The sequence below is a fragment of the Mangifera indica genome, chromosome 2 (genome assembly GCF_011075055.1).
Source record: "Mangifera indica cultivar Alphonso chromosome 2, CATAS_Mindica_2.1, whole genome shotgun sequence".
NCBI classification, from domain to species: domain Eukaryota; kingdom Viridiplantae; phylum Streptophyta; class Magnoliopsida; order Sapindales; family Anacardiaceae; genus Mangifera; species Mangifera indica.
This window is the reverse complement of record NC_058138.1, coordinates 5,876,917-5,892,570: the sequence shown is the minus strand read 5'-3', so window position 1 is coordinate 5,892,570 and position 15,654 is coordinate 5,876,917. Positions and strand designations below refer to the sequence as shown.

General features: G+C 33.0%; 1 protein-coding gene across 1 annotated transcript; it reads right to left on the bottom strand.

The window, feature by feature from the left end:
- Window positions 1–569: 569 nt before the first annotated feature.
- On the bottom strand, window positions 570–7,096 carry LOC123209409 (cycloartenol synthase 2-like). The gene is given in 16 exon segments (XM_044627469.1): window positions 570–764; window positions 767–779; window positions 996–1,079; window positions 1,156–1,236; window positions 1,480–1,657; window positions 1,779–1,922; window positions 1,999–2,045; window positions 2,154–2,210; window positions 2,286–2,384; window positions 2,471–2,593; window positions 2,850–3,287; window positions 3,708–3,959; window positions 4,049–4,243; window positions 4,323–4,412; window positions 6,628–6,819; window positions 6,891–7,096. Coding segments are annotated over 16 exon segments (2,298 nt in total). The 5' UTR covers window positions 7,089–7,096; the 3' UTR covers window positions 570–657.
- Between the last annotated feature and the right edge of the window lie 8,558 nt (window positions 7,097–15,654).

Sequence of the window (15,654 nt, the reverse complement as noted above, 5' to 3'; positions counted from 1 at the left end):
CATTCTTTGGACATATTAGTAAATTAACTTAGATTTTTATCATCATCAAAACATTAAGATTCAACACAAACAAAGACAAACTTGAACAAAATATATCAGAAAATTCATGTATGTGTGTGTGTGTATATATATATATATATATAATACTTAGGCTGTAACTAAAACTAAAGAAGATCATATATATGATCAACACTTATGTCCAAAGATGTTCACCTTCTCTACCATGAAATAACACAATTGTCCCTTCAAAATAATTATGGACAAAATACAAAAATAATATCATATACTTAGATATGATCAAAAAATAAAAATAATATCATATCAGAATAACGTAATGTCAAAATATAATTAATATAATAATAACAAAAATATCATATCAACAAATGAAGATAAATAAACTGTCATGTATATCCAGATAATAAGGTTTGTATTTTAGAAATATGATCACATAATACAATATATATGCATACAACATTATACAACACAACCTAAAATATGTTATTACAAATATTCATGATTTGTCAAATACATCTACAATATAAACATTTTTTACCACCAGTTAAAATATGCGTAAAAAGAAACTTGTTACGTTACATTTTGCAATTTTACCCCTAGTTGTGGGGAGTGTTATTATTATTATTTTTTTAAAATGTACATTTAATATTCTTTAGATGACAACAACACACGATTGCGATATTCTCCCAGAGCCCATATGGGAAAGATATTTCTATAAGCTGAATAACTTATCATGCAATTCTTGTTAAGAGTCCAATGATTTCCTATCAATATAAAAACAAAGTGAACACATTAATGTCTTTGAAATTAAGAGTATGTACTATATTGCAAATTAAGTAGTTCATGGGTAATGAAATAAAAGCATGGCTTGTACTTAATTTGTTATTAGGAAAACTTTTTGAAAAAGGTATAAATTAGTTTGGTCAAAATGCAAAAAGGAAACTTGCACCTCAGTTGTTGAAGAAAAGTATGTTAGTTACCTGTTGTGGGAAATCTCCATTTTCCATTTGCAAATCAATGAGCACTTTAGCTGCACGATGCAATGGAACTGGATCTCTATAGCCCTAATTCACAACCCAAAAAAAAAATGATTGTTTTATTTTAATTAAAAGAAAAGTATAATGTTATTCATATACATACCTGGCCTGCCTCAATGAGAGCTAACATTGCCCATGCAGTGTTTACTAGATGTGCTTTGTTTCCTGGAAGATTTGTATATACCTATTTATTTACAGAAATCGTATATCACTCTTTATTTTAGAATTACAAATGCACAAACTTTAAGTACACAATTAGGTATAAAGATGATATATTATCATGTGATTGCATAATATTTAATTTTTAATTTAAAATCACCTAATCACATAATGACGTATTTTTTGTGAACCTAACTATATACTAAATATTATATATACATAGCTTTATTGAATAGATAAAGGGGTTTGGTTTCAATAGCTTTCTGACCTTGTTTTGGCTTGAAAGGTAGCTCTCTCCCCAGCCTCCACAAGGAAGTTGCCTTGATAACAAAAACTCACATGCCTTTTTGATGCTATTGTTACTTCCATATGTCTTTCCACTACTCACCAACCCTTTTATTCCAAACCATGTTCCATAAGTGAAACACAATCCCCAACTCCCATACCTATTTTTATTCATTCCACAACATTAATTCTTTCTTTTTTCCTCTCAATATTATAGAAATAAAACGTTTGACCAATTTTAACCAATGTTTGTATATTAGCAGGGTGTTGTATAGTTTTTACCATGAGCCATCTGGTTGTTGTATGCTTTCAATGAACTTGACTGCCTTTGCAATCGATATTTCTATTTCTTTTGTTCGATGGCCTGGATACTTTTTCATGAATGACTTTAGGCCTTGAATTGCTGCTGATGTGCATTCCACATACCTGTATATATGTTAAGTTTTAATTAATAATTTCGATCACCATTCATTGATAAATATATTGAGTTGTATGATCTTACTGATAATCTATCATAATATCTCCAAATATTTCAGCCGGATTCATTATCTGAGGAAGATAGAACAGAAGCATATAATATTTTACCGTGGTTAAAATTTAAATAATTTAATTTGATTAATCCAAGTTGAGATTAATTTATATTTATGAATTACATACCTCCAACCATGCATAAGATCTTGTGAGTTCATATGACGCAAAACCTCCATTTTTGTTCTATTAGAATGCATACAAAATTCCATTAGTTAGTTTTTGCTTATATATTAATTCATCATTCACATTCTTAAATACCTGCAAGGATAAAATCACATTAACGGTGTCGTATAATTGATTTATTGGTATTGCTTCTCCCACAATATTAGAAGGCATTTGCGACAACAAGATTGCTGCCTGTGATGAATATTTTAACATTGGTTTAAAACTTTAAAATAAATGAATTAAAATACATAATTAAAAAGTAAGTTGAATTATGGTACCTTTAATCCTTCAGCAGTGCAATCTGACACAGGCCAACCATTATCTAGAGTAGAGAATGGCCATCCTCCCTTAGAAATGTGGCGATACCAATAACTCACATCATCTGAGCTATCTGCTCGAACCTAATTTAAATTGAAAAAGAAGATTCAAAATAGATTAGTTTTCAAGTGAAATATTTATATACATAAATTATAAACAAATTACTATAAATTTTCATTATAGTAATACTATATATACCAATTTTATGTACATAAATAGATACCCAATTATGTATCATTACGTGATTGAGTGTTACTTTATCCTAATCAAAGTGGGTAAACATTGTTTTATTATTTCCATTATGCTGGCACATTATTTATAATGAAACCTTTCACATACTTGAGTAGTTTTGATGAAATTGTGTGCTTTCTTAAGCATGGACAAAGCAGCATATTCTGAATGAAGAAGGTTAGTAGAAAGGATCGCTTGAACAGTAAAAGCAGCATCCCAGAATTGAGATCCATTGTAGCCTTGCATTTTCATTCCATTTTCAGCTATCCAAAGATAGTCTTTAATTCTTGGAAGGTGAAGCTTAAAAGGTAGAGAATCAGGGTCCTCCACCCAACAACACACCATGTTGAGTATTTTATTAACAGGTCCAAGGCATATATAGTGAGTGGTTTCATCTTCATGGTGGATGTGTTTGATTATTGTTTTGAGAGCAGCTTCTCTCATCAACTTACGCATAGGCCATTTCATTAGAAGAGGTTCCACAAACTTGTCAATACAACTCCATATTATGTCTTGTATCATTGGGTGAGGGTAGTAAAGGCCCTCCTAATAATCAAATATGCAAATATTTCAATTAGTAATGAATTGTAAGCAAGGAGACTTCTAGGTAGAGCTATAGTTTAATTGAACTATATAAAAATTAGATATGTAGTACTGCAATCCCATTGAATAGAAAAATATATGGTTGAATGAGACAAACAATATGAGCTGAAAAAGAGTAGAAGTTGTTGTGTATTTGATTTTACCCTTAAATCTTAAATCTAATTGGATCTAGTGTTCAATTATTTTACTAATATATGAATAATCATGCATATAATCTCATAAAGGCAGAGATAGAGATAAAAACAAAGAAATAATATAATATGAAAGTGACATGCAAAGATAATAAGTATAGAAGATTGATATTTGATAATAATATTGGTAGGTAGAAAATAGAGAGAGATAGAGATAGAAATAAATACGTACTTTGGCACATTGATTTCTGGCATGATCCCAATCAACATAGTGATAAGGAAGAGTGAAAAGCTCTCTTCTAAGAGAAATTATAAGAAGATTAATTGTTCCCACAAATCTCTTGCCATATAAATATGACATTGCCAAATATACCATTCGACTGTGACACCACATCCGTTCTGGATGAATCGGAACAAACTTAGGCACAACCCACATCTCGGGGAGTAAAGGATTGTTACCACTCCACTCGTATACACCAAGTATCTACAAATTATATTTGTAATTTATATAAATTATTGTAATATTATTGAATTATTATGAGAAAAGAAAATAAATAAATAAACAAAACAAACCGAAAGCCACATCTTTCCCCAAGATGGAATGGAAGTAACACCACCCCGATCAATGATCCACTTTCGAGCTTTCTCCATGGCGCCATCGCCACCATCCATTTCTTCTCCAAGCAATGTTAGAGCGACATAGGAGAGTGTTGCACAAAACATTGTGCTGCATCCTTCTATATGTAATCCCCAACCCCCATCTTTATTCTACAATATTTTTTATTCAGTAAGTTGAATTGTATACCACTTGATCAAAAAAATCTGAAAGAAATTAACAAATAAATACCTGGTGGTTATACAAATAGCGTAGCATCTCTTTCCGATGTCCCAAATGTAGTATTGGATCTAAGGCTCCAGTAACATATACGCCAATCACCTAAACAATTATTAAAAAAAAAAAAAATCTATCATTATTTTACTTCGTCTTGTGTGCAATTGCTTTATTCTTTAATCATGAAACTTTTGGAAGATCATTGTTCATTTTTATTAGCAAGCTCATCATATTATAAATAATCTCTTATATTGTTAAGCAATGTTTAATTATGTCTAACAATTATTAATTCTATTAGTTTTATTTTTTAACAATCTTTGAGCAAGGTAAGGGCTAGAAATAATATTCTTTATTTCGTTCAAATTTATTGATTTAGTAATCTTGCCATCATCAACTCAATTTCATCATAAATAAATATTCATATATCCAATTAAAGATTTATAATTGTACAATAATTAAGTACAATAAATAAACAAAGTTTGTGGGCGTGACAATGTGGGGGCAAGGACAAATTTTGAAAAGGAATAGAATTTTATTTAGGCCAAAGGACTTATTCCCACTCAAGGTATAGTGAAATCCCAAGTCTCATCCTCTAACTTTCAAAACCCCAAACACCTACCTATAACCAAATTTCTGTAAAAAATTCTCATTTAAAATTAAGGATAAAATCTTTATTTATTAAAAAAATTAAAATTTTATTACATTTTCCTCTCTCATACATAAAAATTTACATTTTCGCCAACCAAAGTTTGAAAAGTGCAAAAACCCCCTTAGGGTTTGTTCCTCTTCCTTTGGCACTGATTTCTCCTTCCTTGGTTGTTGCTCGTCCTCCCTCACCCCTTATCTCTTTTTCGGTCTCTCTTCTTTGCCTCTCCAGTCTTTTTCTATTGTAGATGAAGACAGACGGTCTTTGTCTAAGATTATGATGCATCGTCTTCGTCTTTCAGATGAAGACTCATCCTTTTCATCTCAGATGAAGACCGATCATCTTCCTCTTTGATCGAAGATGGTCAAAGAGGCAAGTGAGAGAGACCGGAGGGAGAGGGAGAGAGGACAACTGATGGCCAGAGAAGGAGAAATCAGTGTCGAAGGAAGAGGAACAAATGCTAGAGGGTTTTTGCACTTTTCAAACTTTGGGTGAGGGAAAATATAAGTTTTTAAATATAGGAAAAGAAAATGTGATAAAACTTTAACTTTTTTTTATAAATAACGGTTTTACCTTTAACTCTAACTGAAATTTTTAACAAAAATTTGGTAATAAGTGAGTGTTTGGGTTTTTGAAAGTTGGAAGGTGGGAGTTTGGGATTTCACTATACCTTGGGTAGGAATAAGTCTTTTGGCCTTTTATTTATCATGAGATGGTTGTGATATGCCTGTTTCTACGTGCGGGATGGATGCCTTTTGTCACTTAACAACAAATTAGTTTCTGATTCTATAAGATAAGAATCAAAGAATACTTCTTTCCTCTTGATGCCAACTTGTTTAAGTGTCCTTTAATGAAAAACTTGACATAGATTATTGGATTAATCCGACAATACACTTTCACTGTCATACTCTTTATTTTAATTCAATATTTAGTCAATTCACTTTTTATATTCGCTCATCTAATTATTTCACGTTAAGATAGTTGGGTAATCTTTTATTAAAAAAATAAAATAGATTATCTTAAAGATTATTGAATATAAATTTATATTAGTTTAATAAAAATTGGTAAGTATAAATAATTATTGTATTTATTTAGATATAATAAAATAAAACCAAAATACTATTTTGTTTAAATATATTTGGGTATAATTATTCAAAAATATATTTCGTATTACTTGTTATGTTAATTAAAAAAGAAAGTATTTTTGCCTTAAAAAATTAATAAATAAGAATATAATTGTAACAAAATGAAAATTACTTTAATAATTTTTTAATATATAAAGTGAATTTGATAACAAAATTTATGCTTATAATACCTATCATATCATTATTGGTAATAAAAGTTACTATAATATTTTATTATTTATAAATAAAAAAGTAATATTAATAATAAAAAATAAATTATCAAAATAATATATCATTACAATCAACTAATTAAAAGATTATTTAAAATTAGAAAAAAAAGTAGCACAGAGAATATTATTGCTAAAATTAAATATAAGGAAAGGCTGGTTAGCCATCTCAACAAAAGGCACCCATTTCCAAAATTTTCCTGCCTTCTCAAAAATAATAAACGTAATCCAAGGATTTTCCTATGAACCTATACGTTAGAATGAAAATAGAACAAAATAAGGGAATATAAAGATAAAATAAATATGTCTAATAGCAAGCATACCAAGGCAGGAAGAAGAAACAAAGGGCCACCATAATCGCCAGGCCAGAAGCCATCCTCAGTTTGAAGAATTGAATAGAATCTCAGGCTTCTTCTCAATGTATTAGCCACCAATTCCTCTGTTATTTCTTCTTCACTTGTTATTTTCACTTTCTCAGGAAGCAAATTCATCTCACACGGATTCTCCTTTGCATACTATAATAATAAAAAACTTCAAAATGACCATCAAAAAATATATAACTATAATCTAAATATAATGAATTTACCTGAAGTCTCATAATAAGATCAGAACTATGCTTTTGTTGAAAGCGATTTTTGGTGAAGTGCTTCCGAAGAATTTCAACTTGTGCTTTTTCTTCAGGTGTTCCAAGCTCTGGTTTAAATTCCCAGAACTGTCTGCCTGTGTGATTGTTTACACTTTTAACACATCCATCATTTCCTTCTGAAATCTTCAGCTTCCACATTATTTTTATTTTATTATTTCTCTACTTTCTAAGTTATGTGTAAAGAACAATTTATAGACATTCTTGTGACAGCACAGCTACAAATTACGTTATTAGAATAAGGTCAAAAACAGTTGCTTCCAGAATTATTTCTAATTTTTTTGTCCAAAGATTCTTTCCACAACTTCCAAAAGCTTTTAATAATGCTATATTTATCAATTTAGAGACATTAACATGGATTTTCATCGATATTGTGATATGATTTTCATGATTTATATTTGACTTGTTTTCATAAATTTATCCATGAAAACTGAAATATTTTTTATTTTATAATTCTTTTATCTTTCTTTTTTCAAATTGAATTAATGCAATAATAAAACTATTAGAGATGTGAAATAAAATTGGGGTTTCAATAGGAAAGCCTAGTGTCTCGACCTTATTCCATAATGTTATGATAAAAGCAGCAAGTATGGAGAGTGTAAGAGATATCACATATACTTGCAATAATACATTAGAGAGTGCTAAGCCAAACGTTGGGTACAACTAGTGGTGGAAAGTTGATATAGGAGTGCAACAAGTGATATTGAGAATAGACTGTTGAGTTGTATCTTTAAATTAGGAAGCAAATAATTAGGGAGATTGTATCTTTGTAAACTAGGAAAATACATATAATCTTTCATAGAGTAGGATTTAGAATTTCATATAACTATTGATGTAAATTCACTCTTTCAATATAGAAAAATATTCTCAAGAATTATTCACATGGTATTAGAGCCAATATTAGGCTTCTAAGATTTTTTTCGATAATCTTGATTTATTTTCCAGTGAAGTTTGCATCATTTTTCGACTTTTCTTTTCGACCACCATGCTTCTGTCATTTTCTGATCGCTGTGTCTACATCATTGTGATCAGAACGACTTTGTCATCAACACCCTGAAAAGAGAGCTGTTATCCATTGACACACGTGCTGTCACCCACCATCAGACTTCTCGATAGCCTCTATCATTGATCTGCTTCTCTAGCGAGCGTGCGTCGACACCACCTCTTCCAGTCTACTCAGAAGACACTAGCGAGTCAGTTTGTGGTGACTCTATTGTCATCAGTCATAGGAATTGGTTGCACGTGCTGGTTGTCTCTGTCTTGGATCGCCATCTCTGATCTGTTTTTCTGGTGTGCATTGCCTACATCGTTGGCACTGTTGAACTCAAAAGACTCCAGCGAGTAATCATCACATAATCTCTTCACTGTCCGTCAACGTTGTCGTTGCCGAAAAAATCAAACAGTGTTGAATTTGCTATTTCTTATTAATGGCTGGTGAAAGATCTTCAAAATCAGGTGCATTTACTCCATTTCTCTCTCTTCCTATTATTACTACTGAAAAGTTATTAGGAAGTGTCAATTACACATCATGGGCTACATCTGTAGAATTACGGTTCACAGGACAAGGTTTAAAAGACCATTTGACCATTAGAGCTACTAATTTAAAAGAAACTGAGATCGATAAAGCTAGTTGGGCCAAAACTGATGCGTCATTGTGTAGTTTGTTATGACAATCTATTGATCCATCTCTCTATCCTATTTACAAGGCCTATAGAACATGTGTTGATATTTGGAATCAAGCTAAATTACTCTACATTAATGATATTCAAAGGTTATATTCGGTCGTCTCAGCGTCAAAGGCGATTGCTCGTGTGAGAGAGCTAATCAAACTTGTGTGACATTATCATCTTGTTGAGATTTCAAAAATAAACAATGTGTATATCTATAAACACCATGAATTCAAACACATAAAATAAATTCAAACTCTTTGATGTTCTAACATTGTGTTACTAGTACAATATATACTCAACAAGTCATCTATCATATTCTACGCAAGCCCAGGGACTTAACATGTGCAAAATATATATCTCTTGAGATCGATTTAGTTAGAGGATCAGCAATCTGTTATGCGTAGAAATATATTGTACCATCACTTCTTTCTTTGAAATGATGTCTCTGACAAAGTTATATCTGGTGTCGATATGTTTTGTTCTATTGTAGAATTTGGGATCCTTGGTGAAAGCTATCGCAGCTTGATTATCACAATGCATAACTGTAGGACTAACTAATGTGTCCATTACACCCAAATTTTCAAAAAATCTTTTTAACCAAATAGCTTCTTGCATAGCAGCAAAACATGTTACAAATTCTACTTCTATTGTGGATAAGGCTATGCATGTTTGTTTCTTACTGCTCCAAGATATAGCGCCATTTTGGAGTAAGAAAGCATAACTTGAAGTTGATTTGTGTTGGTCCAAGTCACCACCCCAGTTAGCATTCAAATAGCCAACGATACACAAATCCTTTCCTTGGTAGTATAAACAATAATCCACAGTGCCTTTCAGATATCTCAATATCCTCTTTACAGCCTTCCAGTGTTCCCTTCCTAGATTTGATTGATATCGATTGACCAATCCGACAACAAAGCATATATTAGGACGAGTACACATCATCGCATATATGAGACTTCCAACCACATTTGAATAAGGTACTAGAGACGTTTCATTTCTTTCGTTTTGAGTCTTTAGACATAAGTCTTCGCTCAATGAATTACCTATAGACATAGGATTATCTATGGGCTTGTAGTTTCCCATATTGAATATATAACGCTCTTGTGACAGAGCCAAAAGTCTTTTTGAACGATCCCTTTTGATTTTTATTCCTAAAATATAATCTGCTTCACCCATATCCTTCATGTCAAAATTTGCAGATAACCAATTTTTAATGCCCATCACATATTCCAAATCACTCCCAGCTATCAGCACATCATCCACATAAAGAGATAGAATTGCAAACTTGTCATCAGACCTTTTCACATAGACACAATGATCTTGTTCTAACATCTTAAAATTATAAGACAATATCGCCTTATGAAATTTTAAGTACCATTGCCTTGATGACTGTTTTAGGCCATATATAGATTTTTGGAGCTTGCATACTTTGCGCTCTTGGCCTTTTATCACAAAACCTACAGGCTGATCCATGTAGATTTCTTCATCAAGCTCTCCATTAAGAAAAGTTGTTTTGACATCCATCTGATGCAATTATAGATCTAGGTGTGCTACTATAGCTAGAATGACACGGATTGAAGTAAACCTCACAACAGGCAAAAAGGTTTCTTCATAATCTATACCTTCTTGTTGAGTTTAGCCTTTTGCCACTAGACGAGCTTTGTATCTATCTATTGAGCCATCCGCCTTTCGTTTAATTTTGAGAATCCATTTATTCCCAATGGGTTTTCGATTCGGCAGTAAGTCCACTAGACTCCAAACTTGGTTAAGTTCCATGGATTTCATTTTTTCCTCTAATGTTTTTTGCCATTTTTCTTTATTAAGGGATGATAGCGCTTCTTTGATATTTTTAGGCTCATCGTCTTTCGGAGGAGTAGTTATGAAAACTTCATTTTCAATTTCAAAACGTCTCTTAAGAATTCGAGAATGTTCACTTCTACGCAATTGAGGATTTTCACTCCCACTATCTGAAATAAGTTGGAGCAAAACCCCATTGCTTCCACTACCTATAACAGGTAGAGACATCGTCTCTTGTGACATAACTAATGGTCGCTGGGACGAACCTTCTCCACATTCCTCTTCCGTTTCATATAGATAAAAACTTTTATCGATATCACCATTTTTAGGAAATTCATTTTCTATGAATGTCACATCTCGAGATTCTATTTCAGTTACTCTTCCATCAGAGTCTTCTCTTATGAACACGTACCCTTTGGGTGTTCAGAGTATCTTATAAAGATACATTTCTTACCTCTTGGACCCAATTTTCTGAATTTATGGAATGTGTCATGGATATATGTAGTAGACCCTCAAAGGCGCATCATATTTAATTCAGGTTTTCTACCTGTCCATAACTTATAAGGTGTAGAAGTTACTGACTTAGTAGGCACACGGTTAAGTATATAAGTCGCAGTCAATAAAACATCTCCCCAATACAAAATTGGAAGATTTGCTTGCGCCATCATAGACCTAACCATTTCCAACAGTGTTCGATTTCGTCTTTCCGCTGCACCATTTTGTTGTGGAGTTTTGGGAATCGTCAATTGCCTCATAATTCCTTTTTCACTACATAATTCCTTAAATTCGGTTGATAAATATTCACGACCTCGATAGTTCTTAAGGCTTTTATTCTTTTGTCCAACTGATTTTCAACCTCATTCATATAATGTCTAAAGCAATCTATTGCTTCTGACTTATGGGAGATCAAATAGACATAACCAAAACGTGAATAATCATCTATGAAAGTGATGAAATAGAATGCTCCTTTTCTAGCTCTAACATTCATAGGTCTATAAATATCTGAGTGTATAAGTTGCAGAGGAACTTCAACTCTAATAGCTTTGTCAAAAGGTTTTCTAGTAGTTTTTCCTAATAGACAATGCTCATAAATAAGCAAATCTACTTTTGTGATAGGTCCTAATAAACCTTCACGGGCCAGTCTGTTCATTCTCTCTTGGCCAATATGCCCTAATCTAGCATGCCATTTATTTGCACCACATCTAGACTATTAGGAATCGCAAATAAAGAAAAACTAATAATATTATTATTAATACAATTTAAGGTGTCCAACACTATAACACATCCATAAAACATATCGTTATAAAAAAGTTTAACCAAGTTTTCAGAGAAAATAAAACAATATCCCAGTTTTAACAGAACCATTACAGAGACCAGATTTCATCGAATTTCTGGAGCATATAAAACATCATGTAGGTACAAGGTTTAACCATCGTGCAAAACCAATTTGCATATGCCCATTCCTTTCACTTAACTTTGGTATTATTACCTACATATATCCACTGTGTTTCCCTCGGTATTCGACGAAATTCTATGAAAGTGTCTCTATCACGAGCTACATGGTCTATGGCTCCTGAGTCTACAGTCCATATAGGATGAGATTCAGTTGAGAAAATAGTACTAGAAACATACATCTCATAATTTGAGACAAGATAAGACAATACCTTTTTCGGCTTCGTGCATTCACGGGCGAAATGACCCTTGTTACCACAGTTATAACAAGTCAGTTTAGACTTATCTCTTTTCCCATAACGCTTGCCTCTTTTGCGCTTGAACCGTTTGTTCTTGTTCAAAGGTCCTTGGACGATCTCTTTTCCTTTTCCTGATTTTCACCATTTTCTCTTATAGCCAGAAAACTTCTTCGAACTGGACTCAGCAACATATGCTTGAGCATTTAGTCTAGCAACCTCTAGGCACTCAGCTTCCAGTTCAAGATGGTGAGCAGTATCATCAAAAGTCCTGATATTATCATTATAAGTCATGGTCACCTTCATGTGCTCCCAACTATCAAGAATAGATCATATAACAGCCTGCACTTGCTGTTCATCAGTCAATTCATGCCCAACTTTCTTCAGCTCAGTTATCATGTTTGACATTTCCCTCAGATGTTGCTTCATCGGCTTATTGGGAACTTTCTTATATGTGTCGAACTTGATGGTCAACTGCCGTAGTTTAGAGACAGTCGTTCCTCCAAACTTTTCTGTCAATGCTACCCACATAGCATTTGCAGTTTCAAATTGCTCATACTGATAAGCAATATCATCATTCATTGAGCTGATGAGTATTCCTCTGGCAGTCAAATCTTTTTTTTTCCAGGAATTATAAGCGTCCATATTATGCCTATGTTGGGCATTATTAGGATTCTGCCCCTCAGCCAATTGGGGCTCATCTATTACCTGATTAACAGCCTCCAAGGCATCCTGTTCATCTAGGATATAGTGTATTCTCATTCACCATATTTTATAATTGTCTCCATTCAATCTTTCTCCCTTATTCAAATCGGCAATTATGTTTTTCGAAGCCATTTCAATATATAACTATAGAGATACGCAATACAACACCAACAATAAGATATATACACATTTTATTGTCGCAATTGTGCATTAAAGATTAAAATGTCACATAAGGCATAGAGTCGAAAGTTCACTATGTTCCTAATCATCATCTATGACACAAATGTTTCACATTTTAACAATTAATCCAATCGCGTTAATATATATTCCAGACGAGAATAATTTAATTCTACCAGTCTCAGAGTTCCCACAAATAATCCATAAAACATATATATTATATCAACATTGAGAGTTCAACATAATCATAATTCAAAAATAAACAAATACGCATGAAACAAATATGGACATGAAATTCAACAACTATGACTAATCTTGACTTGAACTAGAATCTGAACTTTCTTTGATTCGAGCTTTATAATTATTAAAACATGGCATTTTAACAATCAATCGATCTTCAACTCGATACCAATTTCGGAAACAATAAACTTTCTCTGTTTTTTCAATAATCCTCGGAGTAACTTTATCTAATATAAAGTTTTTGAATTGTTTGCGATAGCCAACATGCCTCGCACTCCGCTGATTTGGGAAAATAAAAAGAGCTGTTGTTTTCCTTATATTCATAACAATGTTCCGCTCTTCTGCCTTTTGTAACTCATACACATAATCCCAAAAATTCAATACTTTCTTGTCATCTTGGATAATCTTAGTGACTACATCGGACCAATTATCAGGTAATGACATCAATAGTCCATAAATCTTTTCATTATGAGTAAGGGATATGTCCTCAGCTTTTAATTGTAATATTCTTTCAGTCATGGTCCAAATGTGAGTGTGTAAGTTATGCTTCGGATTCTTCTTATAGTTCAGATAATAGTCTTTAGTCAACATGCTCACCCTATATATATGACCAACAAATGGACAATAATAAATTATACATGCATAACAATATAAACAACACATGTTCACATGTTTAGCAAAGTATAATTCAAAAACATGATCAAAATAACACCTATAAGTGTTTAATTCATGCATAAACAGATCACACATAATTGAATTTAAGCTAATATAAGCTGCCCAACATAAATAGAAGCATCCACGTGCTCCCACTCACCAAAATACTGTCTCACGCGCTTCCACGTGTTGGACAACTCTATTCATGCGTGTCACGCGCCACCACGCGCGGGAACCTGATCCTCACGTGCCTCCACGTGCACTCACGCACAGTCAAAGCGCTGACCGTTGATTGGTCAATAGTTTGACCATTGACCAGTTAATAGTTGATCAGGTTACCATGGGTCAGGATCTGGGTTGGATCGACTCGGTTGACTAAACAGGTTAAACTGTTGACCATTCGGATCGGGCAATTGGGTTTTCCCAACCCGATTGTAACCCACGACGCAGTATGAACCCTAACTCTGTGATGGCAAAATTGGCCGTCTTCCGGCCAACCTCTAGCAACAATTTCATAGGGCTTTTGAAGCCTGTGACACGACGATGAAGATACATCAAATTTCAGGTGACGAAGTCACCGTATTTTGGCGAATTAAATGCATGAATGTCACGGTTTTTGGGTGAAACATAGACCACTAAATTTTGTCCAATTTCATGTGATTTCGTGCAATTTTTTTTTAATTAATCATGAAACTAATATCCAGGAGTCATCCTAACATGATTCTAAGCATCAATTTCACAAAATTGCAACCAATCCATCAATAAGCAAAATCATCCGTACACATTATTTAATAAATAAAATACTGTTCACGTAAATTCAATCCCTAAACATGCTTCCTAATCATGTTTATATCACCAGCATCACAATTGCACAGATATAAGTGGCTCTGATACCAATGTAAGCAAAATCAAACTAATTCCAAGATCATAGAAAACATACCCGGTTGCCTGAATCTGACAATTGATGATGATTTGGTGATCTGATGCACTCCTGGAAATGTCCACAACACAATTTACTGATTTTCTCTCTCGTTTCTACAAGAATTCTTCCAGAGAATTGATTTGGAAGAGTACTGTAATGCTATTTCTGTTTTGCTTTAGTTATGCTTATGTTAACTTCCCAATGGAAGTTACATTCTATTTAAATAAAAGAGGGAGTGGCAGTTATTAAAAATAACTGCCAAGGGCAATATTGTAATATTGCCTATCATGGGTTAACCTTATAACCCTAATGGATCGAGTCAACCCATCATGAGTGGACCGGATCCAATAGGTAGTATATCAGATTCGAGGACAAACCCAGGAATTAATATTAGGAGAGTATATGCCCATTTGAGCAATCAAGTTAAATTACAGCTTTTTTATTAGTGATTAACTATATTGTCACTTTACACCAATTTATATTTTGAATCTATCATTTCAATTTCCGTTTCCTTGGTGAGAATTTCAGCTGAAGAAAAATTGTACCATCGGTCACTCTTCAACCAAGTTGCTAGTAAAATGACTAGAAGTTGATGAAAACTGCTTCTGTAGCAACTGTGGCTGGATAGAGTTCAACAACAATCTTATTGTTGAAGAATGAACTTCAGCTGCTAAATAATGCAACAATCTCTAGCCTGCAGGCTGCAATTGCAGTCTTCTCTCAGACCTCAATCCTTTCCTGATTATAATCTTTCTGCCCTCTTCATTCTACCCAAAAAATACGATTCCAAATAGTCTGATGGACAAGTTGATAACCAGTTCAAACTTATTAGGGCACTGCTTGATATCTGTGAA